The 14,446-nt window shown below is 40.6% G+C and overlaps 1 protein-coding gene across 3 annotated transcripts in view; it reads right to left on the bottom strand.

Moving 5' to 3' along the window:
• PGBD1 (piggyBac transposable element derived 1) overlaps window positions 1-13,674 on the bottom strand; it is a 34,425-nt gene extending 20,751 nt beyond the window's left edge. Inside the window, exons 1-3 of one of the 3 annotated variants that reach the window (XM_073224267.1) lie at window positions 13,243-13,674; window positions 9,976-10,382; window positions 8,643-8,799 (exon numbers count right to left, since the gene is read on the bottom strand). In XM_073224267.1, the coding sequence (XP_073080368.1) occupies window positions 8,643-8,799; window positions 9,976-10,368 (550 nt within the window). In that variant the 5' untranslated portion in view covers window positions 10,369-10,382; window positions 13,243-13,674. Of the gene's footprint in view, window positions 1-8,642; window positions 8,800-9,975; window positions 13,111-13,147 lie in introns of those variants that run through there. The other 2 variants (XM_073224265.1, XM_073224266.1) reach the window with 2 other exon arrangements.
• Between the last annotated feature and the right edge of the window lie 772 nt (window positions 13,675-14,446).

Here is a 14,446-nt window from a genome sequence, read left to right as displayed (position 1 = left end):
GGCTATCCCAAGGGCTGCCCGACCAATGGTAGCTCAGGAGATTATCCTAGAGACTGCTCCTGGTGTGCAGGTAGATGGCACAGACAGCAGAGAAGAGCAAGGTGACCAATAAGCAGGAAGGGACCTTGTGCTCACAGCTGACACACGTGACACCTGCCTACAACCACTTCTATTGCCACAAAAGGCAGAAGAATCTGGTCCAGTCAAAAATCACTCACACAACCCCAGAGAGAGGGCCTGGTGAGATAGATAAAACCAATCTTCCTGATAAAGAATTCAAAATAAAGGTCATAACCATGCTGATGGGCCTGCAGAGAAATATGCAAGAGCTACAGGATGAACTCTGGAGGGAGATAACAGAAATGAAACAATCACTAAAAGGTCTTAAGAGCAGACTGGACGAGGAGCAAGACACTGTTAATGGAATAGAAATCAGAGAACAGGAATACATAAAAGCTGAGGCAGACAGAGATAAAAGGATTGGAATGAAAGAATATTAAGAGAACTGTGTGACCAATACAAATGGAGCAATATCCTCATTATAGGGGGTACCAGAAGAAGAAAGAGAAAAAGGGATAGAAAGTGTCTATGAAGAAATAATAGCTGAAAACGTCCCAAACTAGGGGAGGAAATAGTCTCTCTGACCATGGAAGCCCACAGATTTCCCAATACAAAGGACCAAAGGAAGACAACACCAAGACATATAACAATTAAAATGGCAAAGATCAAAACAGAGTATTAAAGGCAGCCACAGAGAGAAAAAACATCACCTGCAAAGGAAAACCCATCAGGCTATCATCAGACTTCTCAACAGAAACCTTACAGGCCAGAAGAGAATGGCATGATATATTTAATGCAATGAAACAGAAAGGCCTTGAACCAAGAATACTGTATCCGGCACAATTACCATTTAAATTTGAAGGAGGGATTAAACAATTTCCAGACAAGCAAAAGTTGCAGGAATTTGTCTCCCACAAACCACCTCTACAGGATATTTTAAAGGGACTGCTCTAGAGGGAAGCACTCCTAAGGCTAAATAAATGCCACGAGAGAAAATAAAATCACAACAAAGAAAGCAGACTAACCAAATAGTAACTAAAGGCAAAAAATAAAATCAACTATCCACAAAGCAGTCAAAGGAAACACAAAAGAGTACAGAATAAGACACCTAACTTATAAAGAATGGAGGAGGAAGAATAAGAAGGGTGAGAAATAAAGAATCATCAGACAGGATTTATAACAGCTTAATAAGAGAGTTAAGTTAGATGGTTAGATAGTAAAGAAACTACCCTTGAACCTTTGGTAACCACGAATCTAAAGCCTGCAATGGCAATAATCACCTTAAATCTAAATGGACTGAATGCACGAATCAAAAGACAGAGTAATAGAATGGATAAAAAAGCAAGACCCATCAATATGCTGCTTACAAGACACCCACCTCAAACCCAAAGACATGCACAGACTAAAAGTGAAGGGCCGGAAAAAGATATTTCATGCAAACAATAGGGTAAAAAAGCAGGTGTTGCAGTGCTTGTATCAGACAAAATAGACTTCAAAACAAAGAAAGTAACAAAAGATAAAGAAGGACATTATATAATGATAAAGGGGGCAGTCCAACAAGAGTATATAACCATTATAAATATCAATGCACCCAACACAGGAGCACTGACATATGTGCAACATATACTAACAGAATTAAAGGAGGAAATAGAATGCAATGAATTCATTTCAGGAGAGCTCAACACACCACTCACTCCAAAGGACAGATCAACCAGACAGAAAATAAGTAAGGACACAGAGGCACTGAACAGCACACTAGACCAGATGGACCTAAGAGACATCTACAGAACTCTACACCCAAAAGCAGCAGGATACACATTCTTCTCAAGTGCACATGGAACATTTTCCACAACAGACCACATAGTAGGCCACAAAAAGAGCCTCAGTAAAATTCAAAAAGATTGAAATACTACCAACCAACTTCTCAGATCACAAAGATATAAAACTAGAAATAAATTGTACGAAGAAAGCAAAAAGGCCTACAAACACATGGAGGCTTAACAACATGCTCCTAAATAATCAATGGATCAATGACCAAATTAAAACAGAGATCAAGCAATATATGGAGACAAATGACAACAACAGCACAAAGCCCCAATTTCTGTGGGATGCAATGAAGGCAGTTCTAAGAGGAAGGTATATAGCAATCCAGGCCTATTTAAAGAAGGAAGAACATCCCAAATGAATAGTCTAAAGTCACAATTACTGAAACTGGAAAAGGATAAACAAATGAGGCCTAAAGTCAGCAGAAAGAGAGACATAGTAAAGATCAGAGAAGAAATAAAATTGAGAAGAATAAACAATAGAAAAAAATCAATGAAACCAAGAGTTGGTTCTTTGAGAAAATAAACAAAATAGTTAAACACCTAGCCAGACTTATTAAGAGAAAAAGAGAATCCACACAAATACACAGAATCAGAGATGAGAATGGAAAATTCATGACGGACCCCACAAATACAAAGAATTATGAGAGAATACTATAAAAATCTATATTCTAACAAGCTGGAACACCTAGAAGAAATAGACAACTTCCTACAATAATATAACCTTCCAAGACTGATGAAGACAAAAACAGAAAATCTAAACAGACCAATTACCAGCAAAGAAATTGAAGCGGTAATAAAAAAACTACCCAAGAACAAAACACCCAGGCCAGATGGATTCACCGGTGAATTTTACCAGACATTTAGAGAAGACATAATACCCATTCTCCTTAAAGTTTTCCAAATAATAGAAGAGGAGGGAATACTTCCAAACTCATTCTATGAAGCCAGCATCATTCTAATACCAAAACCAGGTGAAGACCCCAGGAAAAAAGAAAATTACAGACCAATATCCCTGATAAACATAGACGCAAAAATACTCAACAAAATATTAGAAAACCGAATCCAAAAACACATCAAAAGGATAATACACCATTATCAAGTGGGATTCATCTCAGGGATGCAAGGATGGTACAACATCCAAAAATCCATCAACATCATCCACCACATAAACAAAAAGGACAGAAACCACATGATCATCTCCATACATGCTGAAAAAGCATTTAACAAAATTCAACATCCATTCATGATAAAAACTCTCAGCAAAATGGGTATAGAGGGCAAGTACCTCAACATAATAAAGCACATATATTGACAAATCCACAGCCAACATCATACATAACATCAAGAAGCTGAAAGCTTTTCACCTGAGATCGGGAACCAGACAGGGATGCCCACTCTCCCCACTGTTATTCATCATAGCACTGGAGGTCTTGGCCATGGCAATCAGACAAAACAAAGAAATACAATGCATCCAGATTGGTAAAGAAGAGGTCAAACTGTCACTATTTGCAGATGACATGATATTGTACATGAAAAACCCTAAAGACTCCACTCCAAAACTACTAGAACTAATATCTGAATTCAGCAAAGTTGTAGGATACAAAATTAATACACAGAAATCTGTTGCTTTCCTATACACTAATGATGAACTAGCAGAAAGAGAAATCAGAAAAGCAATTCCATTCACAATTGCAACAAAAAGAATAAAATACCTAGGAATAAACCTAACCAAGGAAGTGAAAGACCTATACCCTGAAAACTATAAGACACTCTTAAGAAAAATTAAAGAAGGCACTAACAAATGGAAACTAATCCCATGTTCTTGGGTAGGAAGAATTAATATTGTCAAAATGGTCAATCCACAGATTCAATGCAATCCCTATCAAAATATCAACAGCATTCTTCAACTAACTGGAACAAATAGTTCTAAAATTCATATGGCAAAGAGAAGAGAAGTAGTGATTTTACAGCATCTTACTATGCAGATGGACAGTGACTGTGAAGGGGTATGTGGGGGGGGGACTTGGTGAAGGGGGGAGCCTAGTAAACATAATGTTCTTCATGTAATCGTAGATTAAAGATGCCAAAATAAAAAAAATAAAATAAATAAATTCATATGGAACCACAAAAGACCCCATATAGCCAAAGAAATCCTGAGAAGGAAGAATAAAGTAGGGGGGATCTAGCTTCCCAACTTCAAGCTCTACTACAAAGCTGCAGTAATCAAGACAATTTGGTACTGGCACAAGAATAGACCCAGAGACCATTGGAACAGAATAGAGAGGCCAGATATTAACACAAGCATATATGGTCAATTAATATACAATAAAGGAGCCATGGATATACAATGGGGAAGTGACAGACTCTTCAACAGCTGGTGTTGTCAAAACTGGACAGCTATATGTAAGAGAATGAAACTGGATCATTGTCTAACCCCATACACAAAAGTAAATTCAAAATGGATCAAAGACCTGAATGTAAGTCATGAAACCATAAAACTCTTAGGAAAAAACATAGGCAAAAATCTCTTGGGCAGAAACATGAGGAACTTCTTCATGAACATATCTCCTTGGGCAAGGGAAACAAAAGCAAAAATGAACAAGTGGAACTATATCAAACTAAAAAGCTTCTGTACAGCTCAGAACACCATCAATAGAACAAAAAGGCATCCTACAGTATGGGAGAATATATTCATAAATGACACATCCAATAAAGGGTTGACATCCAAAATATATAAAGAGCTCATGCACCTCAACAAACAAAAAGCATATAAGCCAATTAAAAAATGGACAGAGGATCTGAACAGACACTTCTCCAAAGAAGAAATTCAGATGGCCAACAGACATGAAAATATGCTCCACATCACTAGTTATCAGAGAAATGCAAATTAAAGCCACAAGGAGATATCACCTCACACCAGTAAGGATGGCCACCATTCAAAAGACAAACAACAACAAATGTTGGCAAGGATGTGGAGAATGGGGAACCCTCCTACACTGCTGGTGGGAATGTAAATTAGCTCAACCATTGCAGAAAGCAGTATGGAGGTTCCTCAAAAAACTCAAAATAGAAATACCATTTGACCCAGGAATTCCACTCCTAAGAATTTACCCTAAGAATGCAGCATCTCAGTTTGAAAATGACACATACACCCCTATGTTTATCACAGCACTATTTACAATAGCCATGAAATGGAAACAACCTAAGTGTCCATTAGTAGATGAATGGATAAAGAAGATGTGGTACATATACAGAATAGAATATTATTCAGCCATAAGAAGAAAACAAATCCTACCATTTGCAACATGGATGAAGCTAGAGGGTATTATGCTCAGTGAAATAAGCCAGGCAGAGAAAGACAAGTATGATATGATTTCACTCATGTGGAGTATAAAAACAAAGAAAAAAACTGAAGGAACAAAACAGCAGCAGACTCACAAAACCCAAGAATGGACTAACAGTTACCAAAGGGAAAGGGATTGGGGAGGATGGGTCAGAAGGGAGGGACAAGGGGGAAAAGGGGACATTATGATTAGGAGACATAATGTAGGGGGGGTCACAGGGAGGGCTGTACAACACAGAGAAGACAAGTAGTGATTTTACAACATCTTACTACGCTGATGGACAGTGACTGTAATGGGGTATGTGGTGGGGACTTGATGATCAAGGGAGTCTAGTCACAATAATGTTGCTCATGTAATGGTAGATTAATGATACGAAAATTTTAAAAAAATTAATTGTGCATCAACCTTGTGTCCCACAGTGTACTTGGTGCAAGGGAGAGAGGTAGAAACTATGATTATGCTCTCAGAGGGTTTACAGATTGACTGGGGATATAGACATAAACTGGATTTTATGTCACAAGAACTGGGTTACCACTGGCAGTGTGGCCTTGTGCCTGTCACAGTCATGCTAAACCTCATTCCTGATCTGTACAATGGGGAGACCACAGTCCACTTCACATGGTTAATGATTAAATGAGATATGAACACAAACGTCTTCTAAAACTACAGGACCCTACATGAGGTACTGTACTATTTTTTAAGAGAGGTGATAATACAGGGATCATAAAATGACTAAAGAGGACATGTGACAGTTCTAACCCAAAAGGTTAACAGGGAACATAGAATCACTTTTCTGTGTTCCAGACATATGGATCACTACAGAATTTCTTTTTGCTGCTGTTTCCTATTCTGAGGGAATAAAGTTTGCTGGAAAAACAGCCTTGCCCCTGCTGCACTGTTACTGCCTTAGCTCCCCATGATGCATACACAAAAACCAAACCCAACAACTTAAAGAGCACAGTGCAAAGTGGGCCTGCTGACAGAGAAAGGGCTAAGTTAGGCAGGAGAATGGCGACTGAAAATGGAAGGGGGCAAAGATGAAAGTCAATAAGGAGAGAGATAAAAGGTGATGGGAAATTTGAGAGAACAAAGGTCAAATCAGACTGTTCCTCATCTTCCTGAGGTGGAAGAGCTTTAAGGTTGAGCCTTGGGAAGAAGTAGAGGAATGTTTTCAAATATATGCAATTTCATTACAAACACCACAGTGACCCATTGCTCTGTATCTCTGATAAAGGCAGAACAGGAGAAAATGGGCTTAAGTTGGAGTGAGTCAGATGGTACCTCAGGTCCCTCCTACATCTCCAACAACAATGTGTGTGAACACTTAACAATGTGTCTTACACCAGGAACCAATTACAACTGAGCTTTAAGAGACTGGCAAAACTTTTTCATTTTTGCCAGTTTTCATTTAAATCTAGTGTTCTGTGATAGGTGAGAATGAAAGGCCACAACACATATATCAGAAATAATACAATCGCTAAATATCACAATTTTGATTTTTAAAAAAGGCCTCAATGGCAACCAACTTTTAAATGATAAAGTCTGAGCCTCCTGGTTTGAATTTACAGACCCCATAAAATGGCCCCAACTGACCTTCACATTCCTCCCATGCACTCTTTACCTAAACAAACCCTACCCACCAGATATGCTGGTTGACTTACTATCTCTTGACAATACCTGCACAGGAGGAGGGGATGCAGATAGCCAAGGAAATTGATCTTCATTCATTGGTCTCAGGTAACCTGAGGAAATGTGCTGGAGTTATAACTAGTAGGCAGGCAGGCCCTTAGCTAGAGACTCCAGAATATTAGGGCAGGGCTAACAGGATGTAGACAGCTGTTCAGAAGGACAAGGCATGCTTCCTGGAGGCCCAGAGAGCATCCTTGTCCTGATTACACATACCACAGCAGCAGTGCATCCTGTGGGGGCTTAGAGGAGCCCAGGAAACTGTTCCTCTGCCCAGGTGAATGCTGCTGGAGTCCATTCTATGAGCCACCTCATGAGGCTTTTTAAGCATTGACTTCCACTAAAAAATCTTATATCCCATGACTGCTGGTACCTTTCTGCCAATCATCATCACCATCCTGACAACTACTCACCTCCATTCGTCACTATCCCTGTCCAGTAAAAGTGAAATGAAATCAGTTTCAGCAGATGTACGTTTATCATCTCACAGGTTCATTGGAATGCGTATCCCATTTCTGCTCCACTGCAAATCCTGTCATCCTTCAAGGCTCCCCACTCCAGAAACCTCCCAATTCTCAGGACTATCCCTACTGCCTCTCAACTACTTCACATAAACAAAACATTTGGGGCTTCATGTGGTAGTAGTTTTTTGTAACTGAAGAAATATGATAGAACCATCAGCCTAATAAGTAGAGAAATATCAAGTTCTATTTATGGTACAATGGGCAAATATAGTAATTTGAGCCTTATATATTTTATTTATTTATATCCTTTTAATGTTCTCATATCATTTATTACATGAACCATTTATTCTATGCTTACTGTCAAAATATCAATATTCACAGATTACCAGTGTGGTGACTGATAAACCACAACTGTGGTAAATCATGAACTCTCTTAAATCATATGCATAATTTTGAACATACCTGCATCTTCCAGGGAAGAAAGTCAATAGTTTCCAACAACTTTTGGAGGAAAAAAATGTTTGCAGTCCTCACCACAAAGGCCTAAAACTGTGAAGTTCTAAGTTCTCCTCTTTGAACTTCCCTTTACTTTTGTCTGTTCTCTCCAGTCTATCTGCAGACCCCAGACTTTGTATTCTTTGCATAACCTAAGCTACTGCCAGAGGCCTGCATGGAGCTGAAATATAACCAACAGTTGGGAGGGCTTAAATTGGAAGAGAAGCATGGATATGGAAAGTGAGAGAGACTTGCATGCAGGAAGGTACATTCCAAGTACAGGAAGGAGAGAACCTGTTTAAGCCTAAAGCTGTATTTAAAATGATTGAAATACTGGAGGCAGAGAGGATACTGAAGACAATGTTACCATGGGGAAAGGATAAATTTATAGAAAGCTACCACGTAAATATTTAAAACACATATGACTGTAGAATTAGAAGTGTAGAATAGAGACATGTATTAGAGGATTTTGGTCAGAAGGTCAGGTGATTTAAATTCTAGATGTTGCTCTGCCTCTGCTGACTCTGGGCAAGTCATTTAAACTCTCTTAGTTTTGGTTTCTTAACTATTAACTGAGGGTGTTGGACAAGAAGATACTAAGATTCAAACATTTTACAATTTCAAATATTTTTAAAAGCTTGTTTAACTACATGGATAGACAAAACATAAGAACCTGAGGATACAGATAAACAAGTTCTTACTAAGATCACACACCCATCAGTGGCCTGCTCCCAAAGTCCTCACTAAACTCACCCTCTGGCACTCACCACTCACTTCTTGAGAGTTCTTTTGGGACAGGTCTGGAGGTTCACACTTCAAGGTAGTTATCCTGGGCAGGACCTGAAGGCTCTGACTTTCCAAAGAGGTTCCTTGAGATTCTGCCACCTGTAGGCTCATGTCCTGTCCCTGAGTGTAGACAGAGGCCTGGGGACAAAATATTTACCTTGAAAAGTCCTCCTGGTAGAAACTAGACTGAATAGCAGTTACAGACAGTCTTAAGGGAACACTGGACAAATCCCATTTACTCCTTTAAAGCAGCAGCCAGTAAGACAGAATAGCAAGGCAGACATTCATTCATTTGGCAAATATGGACCACACACCTACTAAGAGCCAGGCCCTGTTCTACGTGTGGGGGATACAGTGACAAATGAGAAAGACAAGACAGGCAAAGAATCCCTGCCAGAAAAACTAAATAAAACCCAGATGGGCACTTACACTAGAGGGTGGAAGTTTAATAAGGAATAGATAGGTACATTGTCTCAAAACATTTCCCCTATTAATTACAAAGGGGAAAACAGTAATTTTATGATGAAGAAATCTGGCACAACCACCTTAGCCTTATCAGTAATGAGATAACCCATCACCACGTGCCTCCTGACCTACTAAATTGAACACATCACTTCTGTGCTATTCTAGCCAAATGCACAACCAGAATCTTACCATGAGAAAACATAAGACAAACCCAAATTGAGAGGCATTCTATTAAATAACTGGTTTGCACTCCTAAAAAATACCAGTGTCATGACAGACAAAAACTGAGCAACTGTTTCGGATTCAAGGAGACAAAGGAAATGGCAACTAAATGCAACACGCAATGCAGGACTGTGCCCTAGACTGGGGGGAAAACCGCCATAAAGAACACTATTGGAATGATATGACAAAATCTGAACAAGGACTACTGTTCAGATGAAAGAATCATAACAATTTTAATTTCCTGAAACTTGGTAATTGTATTCTGGTTATACAAGAGAATGTCCTTGTTCTTTGGAACATACTAAAGTATCCAGAATTAAAGGGACTTGGTATCTGCAACTAACCCACAAATGGTTCAAGAAAAAAACATGCAAGCTTGCATATGTGTGTGTGTGTGTGTGTATAAGTGTGCATACATAAAGAGATACAGAGAGAGACAGTGCTTGCTCACACAGAAGTGGAGCATAGCATGAAACAAATGTTAACAAGTGGGGAATGGGGAAGGATTATTTCAGGTGTTCTCTGTACTGTTCTCCCAATACTTTTATTTTTTAAAAATAAAAAGTTAAAAAGTTAACAAACATTCCTCATTTTTTCTCGACACCACCACACACAGCCTCTTCCTACCTGCTGTTCCGTGTCTCCTGTGTCTTTCTCCAGATTCTCCACTGCAGTCACCACGTCCTCCCCACTCTCCAGATGATATGTCTGCACCCAGGCCTGGAGCTCCTCAGGCAGGATGGTCAGGAACTGCTCCAGCACCAGCAGCTCCAGGATCTGCTCCTTGGTATGTGTCTCTGGCCTCAGCCACTGATGGCAAAGTTCTCGGAGTTGGGCCAGAGCCTCCCGGGGCCCAGTTACTTTCTGGTAGCAGAACCGCCGGAAGTGCAGGCGGCAAATCTCCTGACTGTGGGAGCAGCGCTCATGTGAGCACATCTGCTCACATGCGGGATCTTCCTGCTTCACTCTCGTAAGCTTGTCTCCACTCTCAGAAGAGGGACCTGGCAGAGCTTCATCCATGCTGAGTTTAAAGGCTAGGAAAAGGTTCACTTAGCTGGTGTCTATGCTTCAGAAATGTTTTTCCAAATGTACATCTGAGGCATAAGAACTGGTCAGGAAAGGGGAACCTTCCTACACTGCTGGTGGGAATGTAAGCTAGTTCAACCATTGTGGAAAGCAGTATGGAGGTTCCTAAAAACACTCAAAATAGAAATACCATTTGACCCAGGAATTCCACTCCTAGGAATTTACCCTAAGAATGCAGCAGCCCAGTTTGAAAAAGACAGATGCACCCCTGTGTTTATCGCAGCACTATTTACAATAGCCAAAAAATGGAAGCAACCTAAGTGTCCATCAGTAGATGAATGGATAAAGAAGATGTGGTACATATACACAATGGAGTATTATTCAGCCATAAGAAAAAAACAAATCCTACCATTTGCAACAACATGATGGAGCTGGAGGGTATTATGCTCAGTGAAATAAGCCAGCCAGAGAAAGACAAATGCCAAATGATTTCTCTCATTTGTGGAGTATAACAATGAAGCAAAACTGAAGGAACAAAATGGCAGCAGACTCAGAGACTCTAAGAATGAACTAGTGGTTATCAAAGGGGAGGGGTGTGGGAGGGCGGTGGGGAGGGAGGGAGAAGGGGTTTGAGGGGTATTATATTTAGTACACACGGTGTGGTCAGGATCACGGGGAGAACAGTGTAGCACAGAGAAAGCATATAGTGAATCTGTGGCACCTTGCTGCACTGATGGACAGTGACTGAATTGGGGTATGGGTGGGGACTTGATAATATGGGTAAATGTCTACAGCCATACCATCCTGAACACGCTCGATCTCGTCTGATCTCAGAATATGGGTAAATGTAGTAACTACATTGTTTTTTCATGTGAAACCTTCATAAGAGTGTATATCAATCATACCTTAATAAAAATAAAAAAAAAAGAACTGGACAGAAACATAAACTACAAGAGCATCAAAACTTTCATGTAACAAATGTATGTTTTGTACCCACTGTTAAGTCATGCTCAAAAGCTGAGCCTGGTTGCCTTTATTGTCAGTTAAATTGATCACAGGTATACCTTGAACTCTTAAGGGTGTTGAGCCTGGAGGTATGGGATTTAAGGTGAGGGATATGATGGAAGAAGGGCTAAGAATAAGAATGCTTTAGCAGCTTATACTTTAGCTGGTAAGAAAGGATAATTTTATCTGTGGAGGAGCCAGATGGTTGCCTCCATGGGCAGATTAAATATACTCTCAAAGACCATCTATCTCTGTATTTTTCACAGACTATCCCACCTTAAATGTAGGTGAGATACAGTATACCCAAACTCTCCCATCCCCTAAGACCTTTTGTGATGAGTTTTGTCACTCTTCTCATCAAGAGGTCAAGTCTATTTTTCCTACTCTTGAATCTGTGCTGGCCTATACTTGCTTTGACCAACAGAATATGGCAGAAAGGACACTGTAAGAGGAAGTGCTCTTGTAGTTCTCAGCACACTGCCATGAGCCAGCCATGCTGCGAGAGAAACCAAGCCAGTCCCGCAGGGGGGCCAAGTGGGTGAGAGCCCAGGGGCCCCAGCCAAAGCCCAGCTGGGCCCAGTCCCCAGCTGATTTGCCCCCTGAATGTAGCCACATGAGTAACTGCAGCAGAACTGCCCAGTCAACCCATACAATTGTAAGAAATAGTAAACTGAGGTTGTTTAAAGCCCCTAAGTTTGGGAGTTTATTTTTTATTTTTTTAATGTAACCATAGAATACTGAAATAGTAGGCATGCTTCAAGTTCTTTTCTCTCCTTATTCTCTCTTTTCATGATCTCATTAATCACAATTTCAGTATCTCTATTTTAAGAACATTCAAATCTCTGGCTGGCTCTAACTTGCCTTCTACATTTCAGACTCTTATCTTGAAATGCCAGCACAATGCCTCCAACTTCAGTCTTCTTCTGCCTCATAATTTTAACATATCCCAAACTGAAATCAGAATCCCCTCAAAGATGCAATCACTCAGCTTTCCCAATTTTTGGTATCGCCACCATCCTCTAGGCATTCAGGCTCCAAAATGGCCCCACTATACAATTACTCTGAGTCCAGCTGATTCTTCCACCAAAATGCCTCTTCCAGTCATTGCTTCCTTTTATTCCCTTATTACCATTTACATTCACTATTACAATAGTTTTCTGTGCAGTATTCCTGCCTCACCTCCCACTATATCATGATTGGATTACTATTTCCTAAAGCACAACTTGGACTATATTCAACAATATCCCCCACCAAAACGCGGCTTTCAATTGCTCCTCTTTGAACTAATTAAAACCCCCCACTATCTGATCTTTACTGTGTTTTGCTGGTATTTTTTGGTTTGTCACTCCATAAACATATCAGCATGCCATTACTTTCCAGGCATAATGCCAACACAAGAATAAAAGACACAGTCCCTACCTCCAAGAAAGCCACGATCTTCCCAAATTCCTCACGTCACTGTCACTCTGACTGCTCAGTTTTTCCCCACTCACCTTGTACTTTAGGGCCTGGGCAGCCCTTCTAACAGGATTGATTTCCCAAGACCCAGCCCAACTGCCACCCCCAAATCTAATGCACAGAGAAAATTCTTCTGTCCACTAAGTCATTCAGGTGGAGGTAGGGTGTTCCCACGTAAAAGTGAGCCCAAAGCTGCCACACGCCCTCTCCATGTCGTATACAGATCACACCAACCACCACTACCACCACCACCACTGCTCCTGGATGCCAGAGGTTATCTCTGCGTAACCGCCCCGAGCCGGGCACGTACCTGGTATTGAACACACACCGTGGACTCTTGGTGAGTGCACGTGTATGTACAGGATACGCCGGTAGCCAAGACGCTCTGGGGGGCCCAGAACGTACCTTACCGAGATTGCACCCCAGCACTTCAGCGCACAGCACACAGCGGGCAGTCGGTAAGTGCGTGTCTAATAGCTGGTTAATGGACCAAAATTCAAGGAACCTACACAACAAACTCGTGGCCGATATCGTGAAAGGCTCCCCCCGGGGTGCGGAGGCCCAGATCTCGCGGGGCGGAAAGGTCTCACGGGCGCCTCCTGCACCCGGCCGGGGAGCCCAGGGCTGCTTCCCCCGCCGCACCAGCGGCCTAGGCGCGGCGTCCAGTCGGCTCTGCGCCTCTCTAGGAAGGCGGCTGCACGTCTCTCTGGTGCCCCGGGCGGACCCCCACCGCCCCTTCGACGCCCAACCGCTTTCCTCATTTGTGCAACCCATTTCAATTAAAAATCAACAAGGTGGTAAAGGCAAAACTGAGCCTCTGTCTTCAGGGTCCTCACAGGCTGCTGCAGGACAGAGATGAATTAAAAAAATTGTAATACAGAAAGCAGCACAAATTAATTTTTAAAATTTAAATATACATATTATGTATGAACTATACATACTCATTGCATAGAGACTATAGAATGAAAAATGTCTGACTCCCCAGTTAACTATTTTCAGTATTTTGTGTATTTCTTCCCTGGGATATCACCAGCCCCATCGTAGCACTCAATAAATTTGTTTAGTGACTGGGTGTCTATATATGTTAAAACACTTAAGTGATCACAATATAGTTTTGCACCTTAAGCTTTTTCTGTTAAGATATCTTGCAGAGATTTCCCGATCTGCTTACATTTTTGACAGCTGAATAATATTCCATTATATGGGCATATCATCATTTACTAACTATCCCTATTGTTTTCTTTTTTTCTTCATAAGTAGTGCTGCACAGAACACCATTGAACATATTTATGTCCTTTTATAATTCTAGAGTAAATATGACACACTGGACTTGATCTGTCAAAGAGCATGTGCATTTAAAATTTTTATATACAGCTCCATTTAATTTTAAGGGCACTGCTGTAAAGGGAAAATCCAATAGAAAAATTTCAGAAAAATGTGAACATGGCTGTTTATAAAATTAGAATTACAAATGATTGAATAACATGTGGAAAGATGTTTGATAGTAAAAATATACTGAAAAACCCTTTAAAAAGCAGACCCATTTTGTATGTACCCGATTGTCAAATACTCAAATTAATAATTCCCAAGTTTGAAATGGGTGTGGAAA

The sequence above is a fragment of the Manis javanica genome, chromosome 16 (genome assembly GCF_040802235.1).
Source record: "Manis javanica isolate MJ-LG chromosome 16, MJ_LKY, whole genome shotgun sequence".
NCBI classification, from domain to species: domain Eukaryota; kingdom Metazoa; phylum Chordata; class Mammalia; order Pholidota; family Manidae; genus Manis; species Manis javanica.
The sequence above is the reverse complement of the archived record's forward strand: the minus strand, read 5'-3'. Positions and strand labels throughout refer to the sequence as shown.